General features: G+C 34.5%; 1 protein-coding gene and 1 pseudogene across 2 annotated transcripts in view; both read left to right on the forward strand.

Moving 5' to 3' along the window:
• OLFM3 (olfactomedin 3) overlaps positions 1–10,799 on the forward strand; it is a 42,464-nt gene extending 31,665 nt beyond the window's left edge. For both annotated transcript variants that reach the window (XM_028102104.1, XM_028102105.1), the window contains 2 exons: positions 8,919–9,025; positions 10,122–10,799. In XM_028102104.1, the coding sequence (XP_027957905.1) occupies positions 8,919–9,025; positions 10,122–10,799 (785 nt within the window). The remainder of the gene's footprint in view (positions 1–8,918; positions 9,026–10,121) is intronic.
• Positions 3,181–3,652, forward strand: LOC114208009 (large ribosomal subunit protein uL24 pseudogene; annotated as a pseudogene).
• Positions 10,800–19,175: the final 8,376 nt, after the last annotated feature.

Genomic DNA, 19,175 nt, shown 5'->3' on the forward strand with positions numbered 1-19,175 from the left:
ACTAGCTAATATTTATTAAGTTATATATATTTCTTAATCTTCCCAATAACCCTGTGAAATAGATATTATAACTGTTGTTATCCATGAGACACTTGGAGGTTAAAAACTGTTGAAGATCCCCATAGAGTAAGTAATATAATCAGGATCCATATCCAGACAGTCAGGAACCGCCCCCGCCACCCCCAGTTTGAGATGCCGCCATCTAGCTGATCCACTGCCTGAATGTCCATCCCTTCAACTTATGGTTCCATGGCTAACTTCTTGTCAGTTAGATCTCAGATTAAATATTACCCTTTCTGAGAGGTCCTCCCTACTCACCCAATCTAAAGCAGACCCCCCAAGTCACTATCAAATTATTCTACTTAAATATCTGCATTAAAATGTTTCTTACCTGATATATTCCCTTGTTTGCTTCTTTCTTTTATTCCCTTTCTTCAAAATGGAAGCTTCACCAGAAAAAAAGGTGTCATGTTTTGCTTACCATTGTAATTCTAGTGTATGGAACAGTGCTTGATGCTCATTAAATCTTAGCTTGATGAATTAATGAGTAATGAAATGAATAAATGAGTCAATGAATAAATGACTCATTTAAGATGTTATTATTTTAAAATTGTTGATACTTTGAGCCGTTATAATTTTTCACTTCAAGTGCGCTTTGTAGATTAATGCTATAAATTTTGGTTTACTCAGAGAATGTCACTGTGGGGTGGAAAGTTATGGCGGATCAAGATCAAACCCAGGGTGGTGCCAAGAAGACAAAGGCTGGCACTGCACATTGTGAGTCACTGGGCAGATGGGAGATAGCTAATGGGTGGCAGACACGGAGGAAAATGATGGAGCGGAATCACATAGAAGAATCAAAGAATGCAAAACACAAAGTTCATAAATGTTCACAGGAATCTCTCTGGCCAGAGACTACATATAAAACATATTTATTTGAAACCAGAGTTCACATAGTTTCACATGCATCTTTTTAAAATTTTTTTAGAGAGAGTGAGTGAGCGAGTATGAGTGATTTGGGGGGAGGGAGAGGCAGGGGAATGAGAGAGAATCTCAAGCAGACTCCATATCCAGTGCAGAACATGACACAGGGCTCAATCTGACAACCCTGAGATCATGACCTGAGCCTAAATCAAGAGTCAGACGCTCAACTGAGCCACCAGGCGCCCCACATCTTATTTTAAAACTGGTTTACATCTAACTTAAAAATCCATTCACAAAACAAAAACAAAAACGAAAACATTCACTGAAATCTCACAGAGTTAAAGTTCGCAAAATTATATTGACTTACTAGATTATAGAGATAGGTTTCCTTCACACACTCAGGACAACTACCATTAAGACACATATGCAAGACCAAATCAGTGAGATCTAATAAGAAATACAATTGCTAAATATGTCCTTTCTTGACCCTCATGTTCATTTTTTCTTTTAAGATTTTATTTATTTATTTATTTGAGAGAGAGAGCAGGAGAGGGGAAGGAGGTGAGGGAAGGGCAGAGAGAGAGGGAGAAGCAGACTCCCCGCTGAGCAGGAAGCCTGAAGGAGGGCTTTATGCCAGGACGCCAGAATCATGACCTGAGCTGAAGGCAGATGCTTAACTGACTGAGTCACCTAGGCACTCCCTCACATTCATTTTTTATACAAAATTAAACGAGAAACTACTTGAACTTGCTTGTTTCTTTCTGTTTGACAATTTAAGTATGTTTTGTAGAAGAATAAAGGTAAATGTGGTTTAAAATGAGATAAATTTCAAGTTACCTAAGTAGGCTGTCTTAATGGAAGAGGTGCTTATATTTTTTTTATTTTTTTTATTATTATGTTATGTTAATCACCATACATCATTAGTTTTTGATGTAGTGTTCCATGATTCATTGTTTGCACATAACACCCAGTGCTCCATTCAGTTCATGCCCTCTTTAATACCCATCACCAGGCTAACCCATCCCCCCACCCCACTCCCCCCTAGAATCCTCAGTTATGTTTCTCAGAGTCCATCATCTCTCATGGTGCTTATATATTTTAGTACTCAGGGCTGACTTTCTATAATTTTTATTTAGTATCAAGAGATATTCAGTGCACTCAATGCTACATCTTTTTTCTCTATATATAGTTTTGGTCTGAAATCACTTATTCATTTAACTTTCCTTCTCAATTGATTCAAAAAGGAAAAAGAAGAAGAAAATAAGATATGGAAAGGATAAGTAATGGTATTTTGAGAAGCTACAACACGTGGACCTATTTTGTCTCCCTGTTCCCCTTATATTCCCAGCACCTAGCATGATATTGGCACAGAAGTTCTCAGTAAATGGTTGTTAAATGAATAAATTAAGTATTTTACATTTAAATACTAAGAACTGGTTAGAGGGTATTTCAAAGAAAATGTCCATTGCTACAAGAAGAAAGCAAAGTCATTTTTAGTTTAGGTGTCAGAAACTTTTAAGTACTGGTGTAAATTCTGTCTTAATTCCTAGTCTAGGTGATCTAAGCTCAGCAGTATCCCTTTGCCATATGGATACAAAGCTGGGTTATATCCAAACACCACAGAAGCTAAGGCACCTCAAGCGACTGATGTGCTGTCAGTTTTTGGAAATGTTGATTATATGAGATTCATGGCACAATTCCTAGTCCTAAATATAGTTCTTGTACAGGCTTTAACTAATCCATCCAATTCAATTTATATTAAAGTTATGTTACATAAACTGAGTCCAGAAACTCATTCACACCCATAAAATGAATCAACACGTGAAACATGCACTTATCTGAGGCAAATATGGGCTTTGTGTCTTCTTGCTTTATCCAAACTGTGCTTCAGTCTTGAGGCAATAGAGGCTACCTATGTTAGAGGATCTGACTTTGCTGATGAAGAAGGTTAAAAATTTCATTTTGAGTTTTAATTGTAGAGTCTGTCCGTCTAAAGTGTTAACTCCATAACTACAAAATCTCCATTCACTTTCAGTACCAAAACAACTTGAGGTCACTATAATTTCTTCCTGTGTTTCCATTTCGTCATTTCCTCTGAACAGAAAGTGTTATGGAAATGAACACTCCATTGTGTTTACATTTCATATTGAGATGTTATATTGATCTATATCCAGAACTAGTTTTAACTGACTTCTGAGATTCCAGGTATCTTTTTTCCAAAAGCTCATTCATCTTTAAAAGACATGTTCAATCTTTCCTTTTGTGGCTATCATTGAAGTGCCAGTGGCCAAAATGAAATTCAGTCCCTTTGTGATTTCTGACTAGAGCAAGAACCATGAAAGGCATTTTCATGCACCTTCTCACATCTACAGGAAGAGTATGTCTTCTCTTTCCAAAAGCTCAGGCAGGAGTACAATGTTTAGTGCATGCCCATACAAAAAGATGATAAAGCGCAGGTTGGGTGGAGGACACTACAAAGGTCAACAAATTTGCAAAGTAGCCCAGGTTTACAGGACAAAAGATGTCACCTACATTGAATGAGTACAGTGGGAGAAAGCAAATGACACAACTACCCATGTGGGCATCCACCCTAGCAAGATGGTTATCAGTAAACAAAAACTGGATAAAGACCACCAAAAGATCCTTGAACATAAAGCCAAATCTCACCAAGTAAAAAAAAGAAAAGGGCAAATATAAGGAAGAAACAATTGAGAAGATGCAGGAATAAAGTAATGTTATATACAACTTTCAATAAAAACTGTTAAAAAATAAAAATAAGGTATTTTTCAAGACTAAATTTAGGCTAATTTTTCATCCTATGCAAAGTGGGTCATATTTTTCCTAGGTCATAGTCACTATTTTGAAATAAAATGCACAGCATTTCTACTTGAATCACATGCATAATATCTCTTAGTATAGCTCCTACACATGTACTAACAAATGTAATCACCTATTAGCTTTTCTTAACATCTCTATGAAATAACTGATAAATGTAATTCATAGTAAGGATTCTAATTGTTTTAAGGTTGAAATAATTAAAGGGAAAGAGATTGCCATGTCAACTATAAGACAGAGATGGAAGTTTATTTAAAGAACATAATTTCAATCTAGTCCTTATAGGACTAAAGCCAAATTAAAATTCAGAATACTCCCAGCTTTCATTTCTGGAGACTATTTCAATCTTTAATTGAAATAGTCTTTCACCTACTTCCTAGACCTGCAAGGAAGCACAGCATTTAAAAACGTGGAAATTATTTTTCAATAGGCAACACACAAACGTGATTTTTGCTTTTTAAATTTAATGGCTAATATTAAATTTTTGCAACTATTTTAGCTTTTAAAATTATAATTTAAGGACGCCTGTATGGCTCAGTCGGTTAAGCATCTGCCTTCGGCTCAGGTCATGATCCCAGGGTCCTGGCATTGAGTCCCACATTGGGCTCCTTGCTCAGTGGTGAGCCTGCTTCTCCCTCTGCCTGCCGCTCCCCCTTCTTGTGCGCTTTCTCTCTTGCTCGCTCTCTCTCTGACAAATAAATAATCTTTAAAAAGATAAAATAAAATTATAATTCAAATATTGTATGCACATGACTAGAAAATTATATGCTGAGAATAAAAAGGACTTAGAATAAAAAGGAAGTCTCCTTCTCCAGAGGTAACCACATTTAAGTTTAATGTTAGGGCTTCAGGTGGTTAAATCTATATCTCTAAAAATATGCTTATTTTTCCACTTTTTAGGGGGGTATCAATTTTGGACATTGTTTACTGACTTTCTGCTCAGCAAAATGCAGACTTAAGTCACTTAGCCAAAGGCACTTCCTTGTCTCCTCATAATACAGCTCAACCCTTATCGACTTTGTAATTTCACACCTCAGATTAAAGTCTTTATTATTTTTTTCATCAACTACAGGAAAGCTCTCTTAACACTATTTTTAAATATGATGTCAGTTACACCTCCATCTTTCTTTCATCTCTTCTCCTAATTTTTAATTCTTTCATAGTGTGGATTTTACCTATTCTTCTATGTTATCATGGTTGGAAACATTTTGTTGTTTCTATAATCACAGAGTAGATTAAATATCTGTTAAGTATTCTGTAATTAGTTTACGGGCTGCTTCCCCAAGTTAAACATAAATGTTTTCATGATTATCACAATGCTCATGTTGTTCTTCAGGAGCTAAGTGCTGGACTCTGATGTATTCCTTTTCTCTGAGTCCAACTTCATATCATCTGTGCCATTCAAAAGGGAAAATTTCTAGAGTTAAGTTCAAATGAATTTTCCTCTTATGTTTGTACTTCAATAATTGACTTTACCATACCCAGTGTTTCTTAGAGAGGATCTCATATAGTATTTCCATAGACCAATGCCTCTTATTTCTGAGACCTCCCTCCTGCACATGTCTGTCCATTGTGGACTAATTGCTCTCAAGGTCTACTGTGCAGTTGTCATTCTGGGACAAGAAGTTACTGTTTTCCCTATTTCATGTCTTCCCCTGTCTTGGTTTACTGTTTATTTTGCTACAATATATGCTCAGGTAACTTCTTAAGAAAAAGTACATTGTAGGTAAACTTTGGAAAGTTTACATGTGAGACAATATTCCTAGTATAGCTTCCTCTAATTTTCCCCCCTAAATATAAAGGCACTGATTATTGTCTTCCAGAATCCAGTATTTATAAGCCCAATGCCAGTCTAATTCTTACCTGTTTGCATGTGACCAACTCACATTCTTTGTCTTAAAAATTCCATGTTCTTCCCTTTATTATTAATCTTCTAAAACTTCACAGTAATTTTCTAAGACTAAATCTTTTTTCATTCATTATAGCACGCCCTTGTAGTATGAACACAGGTTTCCCCCATTATATGAGAGTAGAGCATTCTTATGAAAACTTTCAGAAGCCAAAATGGTGCAAATTAAAGAAGCAGTAACCATTACTTTCTATGGAAAATTTCTTGAGCATTTCCAGACCCAAAAAATAACCTCTTTCAGACTTTTCTGATACCTTAGGACACATCTTGCTAACAAATACACAAAATAAATCCAGATAAAGCACCGGTGCTCACAGTCACAGTTCAAAGCTACAGCAGCTTGACGCTGAGATTCTGAGTATGGTTCCCAGGAAAGGAGCTTGGTGGCACCACTCTCACTTTTGAAGGGCAGAGGATACCTGTATTTAGGTTTTGTAACTGGGGGAAAAAATCCTGGAGAATTTCTTTGATAATTTACTCTTTTCCTCTCCTTTCACCGTTGATCCTACATGCATCTACATTTTTTCTATATTCATGTCTATCTTTTTGTTTTAATTTTTAGGATAGCTCCTTATCTTCCAACCCATTTTTTTTAAAATGTAATCATATTTTTAACTTCTAGTAGCTCTTTTGTGTTTTCCTTTTACAGTGAACGGTCTACAATCTACAAAACTTTCTAAAGGTCTTAGTATCTTAGTATCTCTTCTGCTCTGTATTCTCTCTCTTCTTACGGGGTCTGTTTTCTCTGCACTTTTACTTTAGTCATTCTCATTGTAAGCTTTTTGAAAACACATGCTAATCCTTGGTTATCCATTCATTTTTAAAGATCTGAACAATAAATCTGCTTGGAAACTATGTATTTAGGTAGGGCTTGCCACTTTATTCCCTAATGAGTAAGGCAGGAGGCTACCAATGTCAGAATGCAGGAGCCTTTGTTCTGGAGCTCCAAAGCCGACATTAGTTGCCCTGATCCTTTTCAAGTATTTAACACAGATTTGTAGATTTTTTTTAAAGCTGCCTCCTGGGGTCCTGGATCTAGGGATGAAGACAGGATTGACTGCTTTTCAGGCATGCTTTCAATGCCCTATATCGCTCCCAGGACCCTTACAGTAACTATGTTTGTGAGTCCCTTCTCTTCAAAGCAGCTCCCTCCTTAGCAATTGCCTCTTCTGCTTAGACACACTGATGCATCTTATCTTATTCTACATCTTTAATTACCACTCTACTACCTTCTGCCTTCTAGAAATTATTTAAACTTTCTTCTCTACTGATGACTCTCATGCCACTCTCTTTGCTTTAGGCTTTTCCACCCATGTTTTACTCCTTTACTATCATTTTAATTAGATCTTAGGAAAAAAGGAGATAAACACATGTATTATTAGTCCATCATATTAAGCCATAGTTACCTTTTCATATTTTACCTTATTTTGCTATTTGTATTTTAACAAAAGAATTTATTATTCATGCCTAAGGGGGGAAAACATATTTTGTGTTTTTTCAGGGGATGGGATATCTTCCTATTTATTTCAATTCTCTTGAAATTTTCATGCATTTATAATCTATGAACTTAGAAATATTTATGTAGGACATCATTAAGGATCATATTACTTTCACTTATTGTGCAAAGAATATACTCAATGAGATTCATTCAGAATGTATTTGCTTTTGCCTAGTTCAAATTGATAGTACTTGCCCATGTGTTGTCCATATGTTTATACCAAGTTGAGTTCATATATTCTAAATTGGTTTAGCCCAGTGTTTTGCTATTCAATACAGGTAATGCCATAAAGTCTTTTTAATTATTTGCCTAGTTTATCAGGCATGAGGACATTATAAAGTAATTCATTTATATAAAATATATTAAAATGCCATCATATCTAATTTCTTTCACGAAAGAAGAAAAATGTATTCCATTCAGGTTTCATGAAGTGCTAGAGATTACTAAATTTGTAGTTATCACTGAAATAATAGTATGAAATATAATGTTATCATCCATCATCTTCCTAACTGAACAGCTAGTATTTTACCAGTTACAAATTATTCTTATGAGGAACACATATCAAGAAAAAGGAGTCAAAATAAGCTACAAACTACAGTTAGTAATGTCCTTGATTTGCTTTGGGGATCTGTTCTTTATCTTCCAAATACACGAGAACAGGAACTAACTAGAAATTTATAAACTCTAAGGATAGGCAGAAAATGGAAGAAACACTGAACAAACAGAACAAAAAAAATTAAGCAAAGGAAAAAAAAAGAACATAAGGGGGAAAGAAGAGGGCATAAATGGATGGGAAAGGTATTCCTTTGTAGAGACTAAAGGCCAACATTTATAGGTACTCATATTGCCTTTTACAATATGTATAAGTCACTTTTAATTTTTGCAGTTTAAAATCTTAGAAAATGCCTGGGTTTCTGTTTGGCTTAGGTTTTGGCATTTATGAAGTCTGAGCTTTTCCTAAAATCTTGCAGCTATGGTGATAAGAATGTTACAATTTTTCAAGAAAGTCATTAATTTTTCATCATGTACTGCATTGACTGATACTCTACATCTTTCACTGCTTGTGTCTACAGGGTCTTGAGGGCTTGAGTTTTTTGGAATTTTTTTGTTTGCACCTTCAACGGCTACCGTATCAGGCCCTGCTATCTGTGTAAGGCATTTACCCTTCAAAACTCTACCTCTTTCAGGTAGACTGTGATTGAATTTTTATTGCTGTCTTCTATAAAGATATCTTTCACAGGAGCTGCTCATTCACCCATACTTAAAATCAGCTTATAGAGTTCTTTCTGGCTTAATATAAGTTGTCCGAGGTTTCAAGCCATAGGGGAGGGGGAAAGGTAGGAAAGCTGGTGATCAGGTAAACAGGCCCATGGTCAATTTGTTTAATTTCTCTGACTTCTTTACGTAAATGAAGCAGCTGCTAAATTGGTATAATGATAATGACTTCCCTCACACTTTCTTTCCAGACTGTACAAATCATTTCCTATTTTAAAACTCCCACTCTTTAGATTTAGAGCATTGAAAAAGCAGCTACTCATGGTTCAAATTATAGTTAAATGCACAGCACCCAATATGAATGATCATTCATTCAGAATATGTGATATTAATCTCATGGATTTGCTTTATTTCAGGATCCCTTTCTTTGCTCTTGAGTATGGTATGAGTATGGTATTAGTTTGACTTTGGTATAAGTCTGTGTGTTGCAATCATTGGTCATGTTCACCCAACATGTTTATGTTTCTCTAATTTCAGCATGTGGCAAATTGATGAAAATCACAGGCCCAATTACAGTCAAGACATCTGGAACCCGATTTGGCGCTTGGATGACAGACCCTTTAGCATCTGAAAAAAATAATAGAGTATGTTGCTTCCACAAACACCTTTGCTTAGAATCATGTTTTATTTGCACTTTATGTCTATTGAATTATTAATTTTCTTTAGGAATATTAGTTTCAACTTTAAAAGTATTACGTTGTTTGCAAGTATTCTCAACTTGATAATATTTACATAGCCAAAGCAACCTTATTTTAGTAAAATATTCCATCTTATAATTTACCAGTAAAGCAAGTCCCATTTTTATTAGTTTTAGTCTTGTTTTATGCCAATAAAGAGCTAATTACAAGTATACAAAATTCTCTATATACTCCTTCTAAAACCTGCTCCTTAGTGTGAGGAAAAAAAATGAAAAACACTAAGTGAAAAACTCAAGAGCAACCAATTCACTAACAAGTTGAAATATCCCTGGAATCTAGAGGTAATTTTAAAGTAAATAGTACCGAAACTTTTGGAGTGTATTTTCATAAGTTGGCAATGCCTGTATTATGTAAATCAATATACTGGAAACTTGACATAGAGCTATTTATGATCTATTACAAAACCCAGTTTACATTAAGATTCTCAAGGGTTACATGCAAATGAGACTAGTGGCAAATTAATAAAATGGTTACACTAAAAAGCAGCTGCACCTATAAGCTGATCCAATGAACAAGCGTTACTATAAGTTTCTATGGTACCCATAAAGGAGAAATAAATGAATAAAATTAGATGATATATTTTTCAGAGCAAAAGAATACATTTGCTGAAGGTGATTTTTTTTGCAGTTATCACTGATTGCACTGATCTATCAACTGAACAAAGTGATGTGATTTGCATTGATACATGTTTAGTTCACTCGATGATATGCACTGAATGGTCAAAGAAATAAATAAATCATAAAAAGAACAGAAAGCACATCAACTTCAAGGCAGTAAATTGAGTTTTTGCTTTCCATACAGAAAATGCCACTATTTTTGCCTGCAGTGCTATCACATTGCGGGAGGTCAACAGTAAAATAATGTGGCTTCCAGATCCTCAGAACGGTGATATTAAAATGTGCTGACTCTCACTGTCTTTACTTTGGAATTCTCAGAAAAGTACAGAATTTAGTCACTCCTATTTTTTTTCCCTTTTCCTCAGGTCTGGTACATGGACAGTTATACTAACAATAAAATTGTTCGTGAGTACAAATCAATCGCAGACTTTGTCAGTGGGGCTGAATCAAGGACATACAACCTCCCTTTCAAATGGGCAGGAACCAACCATGTTGTCTACAACGGCTCACTCTATTTTAACAAATATCAGAGTAACATCATCATCAAATACAGCTTTGATATGGGGAGAGTGCTTGCCCAACGAAGCCTCGAGTATGCTGGTTTTCACAACGTTTACCCCTATACATGGGGTGGATTCTCTGACATCGACCTAATGGCTGATGAGATTGGGCTGTGGGCTGTGTATGCAACTAACCAAAATGCTGGCAATATTGTCATCAGCCAACTTAACCAAGATACCCTGGAGGTGATGAAGAGCTGGAGCACTGGCTATCCCAAGAGAAGTGCAGGGGAATCTTTCATGATTTGTGGGACACTGTATGTCACCAATTCCCACTTAACGGGAGCCAAGGTGTATTATTCATATTCCACCAAAACCTCCACATATGAGTACACGGACATTCCCTTTCATAACCAATACTTTCACATATCCATGCTTGACTACAACGCAAGAGATAGAGCTCTTTATGCCTGGAACAATGGTCACCAGGTTCTATTCAATGTCACCCTTTTCCACATTATTAAGACAGAGGATGACACATAAGCAAATGTAATTTGTTTTCATTGATCATAACCGCGTCATTTGTGATAAACTCTATAGAACCCCTTCTGTTTTCCCTTTATTATAACTTTTCATCATTTCTCCAAAGTGTTTTTTATTATAAAGTTGGTTTGTCAAAAATCAGCCAAACCTGTCTAAATTAACATGTTGGAAACACATCTTAACTCCTAAATTAGCAGGGCCTACCATGTCCTTGTCATGAAAAGCACTAAAAAGAGCTTAAGTGGCTAAAGTTATAGTTTTGCAAAAGATTAATAATCTGCCTTATATTAGAGTCAGAGACTAATGATGGCTTAAATGCATGAATGTCTTTTTTTTTTAATTCTGTCATTTTTTACTGTCTTTTGCTCTACATCAGGAAATATTTTGGTAGGAATTAGAAAAAAAGCACTTTCCTCCCATTTATTTCTAAAAAAAGATTTAAGGATTTTATTTATATGGAAAAATATATTACTCATTTTGCTGTTATAGAATTCTCTGATGCGGTGCTGTACAGTCATTTTTAAATCTCTTGCTAACATTTTATTGGCAATATGTATTTCTACCATTGTAACCACCATTGTGCAATTGTATCTCTTCACTTCTGTGAAAGTAAGTAATATTTTTTATAAAATACACTGAAGTTTAATCTCAGTAATTATTATGGGACAATTTTCAAGTATGGTCAAGAAAGAAATATCTTCTTGGCTTCCCCTTTACTTAAATTTATAAGCTAGAAGGAAAAATCAAACTAAATCCCTTACACAGAATATTTTTTGTACCCCAAGTTTACTGGACCACTAACACTGAATGCTAAAACTGATTCACTACGGATGAGTTACTCTGTTCACGTCACTGAAAGCAACCCGTATTGTTGCTTGCAAAGATACAACTGAGTCAGAAAATTTTGGATTTGAGTTGACTTTACTCATTTATCATACAACCAACCAAATTTTGTTCTTCATAAATAAATATATTAGTGTTTTAACTTAAATTTTACACACAACTTGCAATAATGTAATTACTTGTGTCAGGACTCTGAAGGTACATGAAGCACATATAGAAACTCTTAAAAAGAAAATTTCTGTGAGGTCATCTAGATTTACATTATGAGCTCTGTGGCAATATTAGTGCAAAAGAAAATGATGGGAAGACTTGGGAGTTGTCTGTGCAGTTTGAATGTGCAAAAGCCAATTCAGAAAACAAGATGAGAAAGGCAACCCTTGTTACCCTGATTCATAATGTGCACAGAAATAATGTAACCAAAAAAGAAAGCTCTAAGAATATTTTATTTTAATAACTCCAAAAACACATAATCAATATTTATCAAACATGTCGGTGAGTTTGGATGTCCTTTCCATATGTTAAGAATACTTACCTAAGGCAGTTTTACAGAAACTAGTGTGGGTTGGTTTTACAATTTAAAAAGTAGATTCTATAACAAATAATGTATAACTTAAATTGTGGTAAATGTTTAGTTTCACACATACATAATAACAATTTCCTTTGTAAAGTAAGGATATAATAATTCAGATAAAGCATTGTGTAAAGAAATGCTAACACTTAAGAGTAATTCATTTCAAATGTCACAAAACATAATTCTCAAATATCTCACTGTCAAAGTCATAGAATTAAATAACTCAATCTTGAGATTGTTAAACAAAGACTTCTTTTCTTTTTTGCCTACAAAAAGTTAGCATGACTTAGTGACCACTCTGGGTCCTTTTGCAATGTTGTCTTCTCTTCTAAAATGTTTATATAAGTTCTCCTCTGTTTTTGAGAGTTAGAAAACTTAGGGGATTCACTTGTCATTGTACACACACCACAAAAATAATCAGCCAATACTTTGTATATCAAGAGTTTGTATGAAGAAAGAAAGTTAATTTCAAAAATGAATGAATTTTTAAGTAGATGGCCTCTGATGGATAACTGGGTCTTCATTACTTGTTTTTTAAAAAAAATTATGTAATATAGTAACACATACATTCAAAACCTGGATGATCACAGCTTTTTTGTGAGATGTGCAGCTTGTAAAGCACTTTATTGTTTTCTATGTAAGGTATCATCACCATTTCCAATTTCTAGTGTATGTGTTGCTAGGGCAAGCACAGATTTTATTATTGTCATAGAAGTGGGGGTAACATGAGTTTAAAAATGTGATTTGCATTAAACATTTACAGTTTAAAAGCATTTTTCTTAATAAATTATTATCAGTTTTGTGCCTGAAATAATAACTTACTCTAATCACTGGGTTTTTTTTAAATCTCAGATAAATTTTACGAGGGAAATAATTTACTACTTTAAAATCATTTACATAATCCTATCAGTAAAGAAATCCAAGCTTAATCCTAAATGAACTGTGCAACTGGTATTTTCTGAATTAACCAGATCATTAACAAACTTCCATGTCATTCAAATAATAACATGATCATGGTCTGATTGTGTTTGTGTGACATTTGTATTTGTGGCACTTGAATCACAATACTTATTATCTACACTTACAGCTATTAGTTCACAAAATGATAGTGTTTCAGTACATTACTAATATGTAGGGTAAAAGAGAAAATAACGATACGCCTAAATGTAACATTACAAGTAATTAGATAAGATTTATCATAAGTTCAGAATTTCTGGTTTTTATCACCATACTCAGAGTCATTTCATCCTTTGTAATCCATAGTACTCCTTCTAATGAAATCTTGTCTTGAGAAACAATTTATTCCTAATAAGAAAATGGTCTTTCAAATCACTACCAAACTTACAAGTATAAACTTTTCACACAGAAGAATTATTTTTTAAATGTAACTATATAAAATTGTTCTTATGTTCTCCTAAAAATAAAAGTTATTTTCCTACGTAGGCAACTTTTACATGTAATAATCCTTTAGCTTTATTCTCCTTAAAGAGTAGATTAAAAAAAAAGAAGAAAAAAAGAAAACCCTACTGGTCTCCTTAGCACTCAGGATTACCAAATCATTTCTCCAAATGCTAAATTTGAATGCAACTGATAGCAAAATTAAAACTATTCCTTCAAATTAGAGCAAATATGAAAAAATAGACATTGCAGAGTTTCTAAAACCTGAATTCTGTCTTCTTTTGAAGACAGAATTTAAAAATGGCATCTTGCTGACTTGACCAGGAAGATACCATTATATCCTTTATGAACACCTTGAATTCCTATGGCATTATAAAAGAATGGGCATTTACAGACAAATCTTAACTTAGCCTTCTCCATCATCACATGATAAGTGGATCACAAGAAGAACTCCTATAAAGTGGTCTACCTAGCACTATAGGCAGGGAGCATTAAATTAAAATTTAGCTGTTACAGGATGACACAAAACCTTCATCTCTGACTGCTCATAGCGAGAAACACTGATTTCTAGAAAGTCTCAGAGGCACTAAATATCACTCAGTTCAGTAGGCTATATCCATACTGAAATCAAGATCATGGAATGGTTTCTGGTTCTAAAATTAAATAAGCTTAGCAAGCTAATAATTTTTCATAATCAGTGACTCTTCAGAGAAGGTCTGGGGCTTTGTAAAATATATTGTTTTGAATTTAACTTATACTAGAAAAAATACAATGAAAACAGCTTATGGAAGGAAAACCAACTTCAAAATCTTTTAGCTATTTTTCTATGAAATAATGAATTCAACTGATGACAATCCCTTTAATAGAAAACTGCTCTACCCTTTAACCAATCAGAAAGAAAGCCTCCCAAACTGACTTTATCAAGCTCCTGTATCAGATTCACATCTTAAAATTATGTTATGCAATTTATCCCTTTTGGGTGACCTGTTCGGTTACGCTTAGAGCAATTTTAATCCTGTTTGGATTCTGCTTTGTCTCCAAAATGTCAAACTGGTTGGCAGAAAACTTATCCCCCTTGAAGCTCAGTTCATTGATTGCCAAATAAGTTTTACAAGTATAAATTATTATTAAACATGTCCTGAAAATGATATAAGGACCTAGAACTGTACCTTGCCAAGAGTACTTAGTACCTTTCATAACTATAACCATCTTAAAACATTATTCCTAATTAGAGATGTGGAGCAATGTGGTAAATAAGGAGAACTTCTCAGGAATACTTAGTGCTACAAGAAATTTGCTGATACCACACACACAAATACAGTTCAGTACAAAGTTGCACCCCTACCAACAGTACAGTCTGCCTCTAAGAGCTCACACCATATTCTAAAATAAATAAATAAATAAATAAATAAATAAATAAATAAATAACCAACCAACCAACCAAAATAATGCTATAATATATCATTGCCTACCACAATCAGACCTGGAAATATCATATTATCAGCAGACATTTCCAGAAAATAAATACTGTATGACAAAGGTCTTGAAAAGACCTCAAAAAAATGAGCAAAAAGAAGCATCAGCCATTTTAAATTTAAGCATGTTACTGAAATTTATCATACTGAACTTGGTAATACATATCCAGCTAAGCTCTTTGTCTATATTGTAATTCTTAACTTCATGAATTCATATGTTACCAATATGTAGTTTCTGGGCTTTCCAGCTAGGTAATACTGCATTATTTATTCATTTATTTAAAAAATAATCCCTGATGAAAACCATGTATCTAGACAATTTCTAGATGCTAAGGATACAGCTGTTAACAGATAAGATCTTCTTCATGTGCTTACATTTTAGTAAGAACAGGCTGCAATGAAAATATTAATGAAAAACAAGTTCTAATTGTACTAATTGTTGTGAAGGAAATAAATACCTTAAGTCATAAAAAGTGAGTGGATGTTTGCTAGGGGCAGGATTGGGGTAGGAAGTGATGTATAAGAGAGAACAGTAAAGGGCGATTTCTCTTAGAAGCAGCCTGCCATGGTAAATTCAGTCAAAGAATGGAATGTCACAAGTCCAATCCACATACAAAACTGAACATCTTCCTTTACGTTCCTAGAAATCCATGGATCAAATATTTCTTAATATGTCTCTATTGCAGAAGTTATTTTTTTAACTTGGAGTTTGAGGATATACTTCTGGGCATGGCTGAACCCTGAAAATATGTGCTAAATTTAGTGTATATATGTGGTTGTACATTCTTTCACGTAGAAGATTCACAGCTTTCGTCACATTCCCAAAGAACCATGACCAAAAATCACCACAATGTCAATGCAATCTAATTTAATCACAAATTTACTAAACATCTTTATGATAAGCACTGAACGTCTGTTATCTGTCTTGCAATCCAAGAACTTCAGCTTGCTTCGGAGAGGAAAAAAATCAACACCCTAATATTGTTGGTAATTTTTTTCCTCAGAAGAACTCAAGATTAAATTGTTCCCTATAAAAACTTTAAAGGGATTTAATATTTTGTCCAAATCTAATTATTTTTCTGTGATCCAGTCTTTAGAGCACCTTCTTGCCAGATTCAGTGACCCAGGGTCTCTATTATAAGGCTCCTATAATTATTTGAATCTCGAGAACATTTTCTTAAAATTCTAGCACAGCCTTTTGGCAGCCCCATTAGAATCTGACTGAAATTGAGCAGATGTGGTGTGTGCTTCATCAAATTCAACTGCAAACTCCTCTTCTGAAATTAGCAACTGTGGCAACACAGAAACAGTGAAAAAAGAAAGGTTATAACACTTGCCTTGGTTTTGATACGTATGCAATCTACAACTACAAAAAATAAAAAGGTTTTTATTAAAAAAAAAACCTCCAGTCAGTAACGTGTTGAAGCTGCTTCTGTCAGAGATGTTTTCTTCCCCCCTCCCAACCAAAGAACTCGAGAAGACATTCATTAGCTTCTACTTCAATGTGAACCAAAAATAATAAAAAGAAGTATTTTCATTCTCTCTCCTCCAGTGTCTTTATTAAACTCTGTTAGAAACTACTCTTGTAATATGCAGTATGCATTGAAAAAGAAACAGAACATGTCTTTATATAAGTAATGAATTTCTATATAGGTGATATTCCTGCCCATCAGGTAAAGTTTGGCCCAGCAAAGTGGCTAAAATGCATAATTAATTTGTGATTAGCTTTTCCTGCCATTCTTCCTTAGAGTATGTGCACTGAACAAACATAACCAAAAGAACTCTTTCCATTGTACATGGTTTTCTATTTTTCAAGGCTATTTCATTTCTATTCTTTCATATAAGGCTTTACAACAGCCCTATGGAATAGGGAGGGCAAACATTTTTATCCCTAATAAGAAAGCAGAACATTTATGTTTCAATGTCTATACTTCTCCTTAAGTGTTTCACGGCACTTAACACTTAATATGTTCCAAACCAAAGTACTTATTGTTCCCTCACCTGCCCCCTGACCCTACCCGCTTTTCCTTCTTACCTCACTTAACAAAAACATCATCCCATCCTCAGCCTTGCTTCCTACCACATCTTTGGCTCTTTAAATGCAACTTCCCTCACATTATGGGATTTCTATGACAGATAAAATACAACAAAATTTAAACATGTCTAAAATCTGAATCAGTGCCTATTTCAGATGTTTGTTCTCAACAATTACCTTCCAATTTGTTTGGTCCACTCAGTGTTTCCTAGCTCTCTTCAATCAACCCTCTCATCTCCATTTCTATACTCAGAATTGGGTGCCCTATTTGGAAACGTTTCTTTTGAATATTGACCTGATTCCTCTCCTATATAATCAGTTTTACCTTTTGCTTTGGCCAAGGGTTACCTCCATCAGCTATGGCTTTGTGAAGTGCTCCCTGACCGAGCAAGCCCCTCATTTTGCAAGTCAGATTAAAGGGTAAAGTTTATACCTTCCTTCATAATCCACAGTCAGGACTGACTTCTTACTCCCTTTCATTAAATTCCTATTCATCATTTAGAATTCACTTAAAATATTACCTTATTTCTGAAGTCTATAAAAAAGTCATCCTTTTGTGTTCCCAAAGTATTAATCTTGTATTACTGAAATTAGCACATCACATTATTTGTTTCCTCCAAGTTAGTATGGACTTCTCAAGAGTAGGGGCAATTAATTATTTTCCTTATATATCCTGGCAGTTTCTAACACAGAATAATCCCACAGTAAATGTTAATAACCAAAGAAGTATAAGATGGAGTATCTTCTCATATCTAAAAACACTAAAAACTTTGTTCCATTCTGAGAACATCATGAGAAATTAACTTTTCCAAATTTGTTTTATTGGAAATAAATCCCCATCTCTTACTAAAGTAAGATTTTAAATACAGGAAGTGTAAAGAAGATAAAAATGGCTTAATTTACTCCCTTGAGTGAATTTTCTCTCCACGATATAGAATTTTATTACAGGACAAAATACCTTAAAAGGGCTACCCTCATTATTTGCCTTATTTCTCCCCTTCACACTCATTTTTAAAAGGAAAAAAACATTTAAGTTTTCACCCACTCAACTTCTTTATTTCTTATTTTGCCTTTATTTTTCCTGTAAGTAAAGACTCTATCTTTGGCACAACAGGGTTTTCTCAAAAGGGCATGTGCTACCAGGCCAGGGAAAAGCAAAGGAGCCATTCCTCCCCTCTTCACGTGTTACCCCTCCTTCCTTATCCTGTGTTTTCAAAGGACGCACCAATAAGAAATCTGACGGTCATTAATTTGCCTGTGAGTCTAAGTAAATGCAACTTGTAATGCCTTCTGAGTAGCATTAGTGAAGATGGGTTATTCATCTACTGCAAGCAACTCTTGCAGAGGCAGAATATTAGTTCCGAAGTTAGGTTTAAGTATATGCCTTTGAGAAAATTTCTTGGTTTTGTAAATGAAAGCACGAGGCTCTATCAGCAGTTTTCAAAAGCTGCCCTTTAGAGCTTGAGGTTTCTATAGGGATCCTTCCAAGTCTACCATGAAAAAACAGACAAACTTAATTGAGGTGGGAAAATGAACCACAACCCTCACTCACCACTTCCAATAAAGAACTTCACTTTTATCTACCTTTTAAAATGTTCCTATGTTTAGGTTTTATTGCCAGAAAACCTTTTTTGTTGTTTAAAAAAAGAAGTTGAAAACCACTTAACCAGATGGTCCCCAAGCTCTTTCTCCTATCTGTTATTGTAAATGATCAATAAAGGCTATGCATGAACTGGGACTCAGATCCTTGTATAGCTCAGATTGAAAGGTAAAATACAAGAAGGAAAGGAAAGACAAAAACGAAAGTTTACTAATTCACTTTCCAAAAGCTTTCAAGTAGTTTCTAGAGAATTACCTATATTATATAAAAGCTAAGACAAACATTTCATACTGTTTATATAGCCAATTAAGACTAAAACTTGCTACCTATCTCGGGCTATCCCCCCACTTACACAACTCAGTTTGAAATCCATGGTTCTTTCCTCTTCACACTTCTTTTAAGAACTCACCCTCTCACATGGTTTCAGCTTACTGAATGACTTCTAAGTCCATTT

The sequence above is a fragment of the Eumetopias jubatus genome, unplaced genomic scaffold (assembly GCF_037043125.1).
Source record: "Eumetopias jubatus isolate StellerSeaLion01/CBP00866 unplaced genomic scaffold, mEumJub1_p1.0 scaffold_4, whole genome shotgun sequence".
NCBI lineage: Eukaryota > Metazoa > Chordata > Mammalia > Carnivora > Otariidae > Eumetopias > Eumetopias jubatus.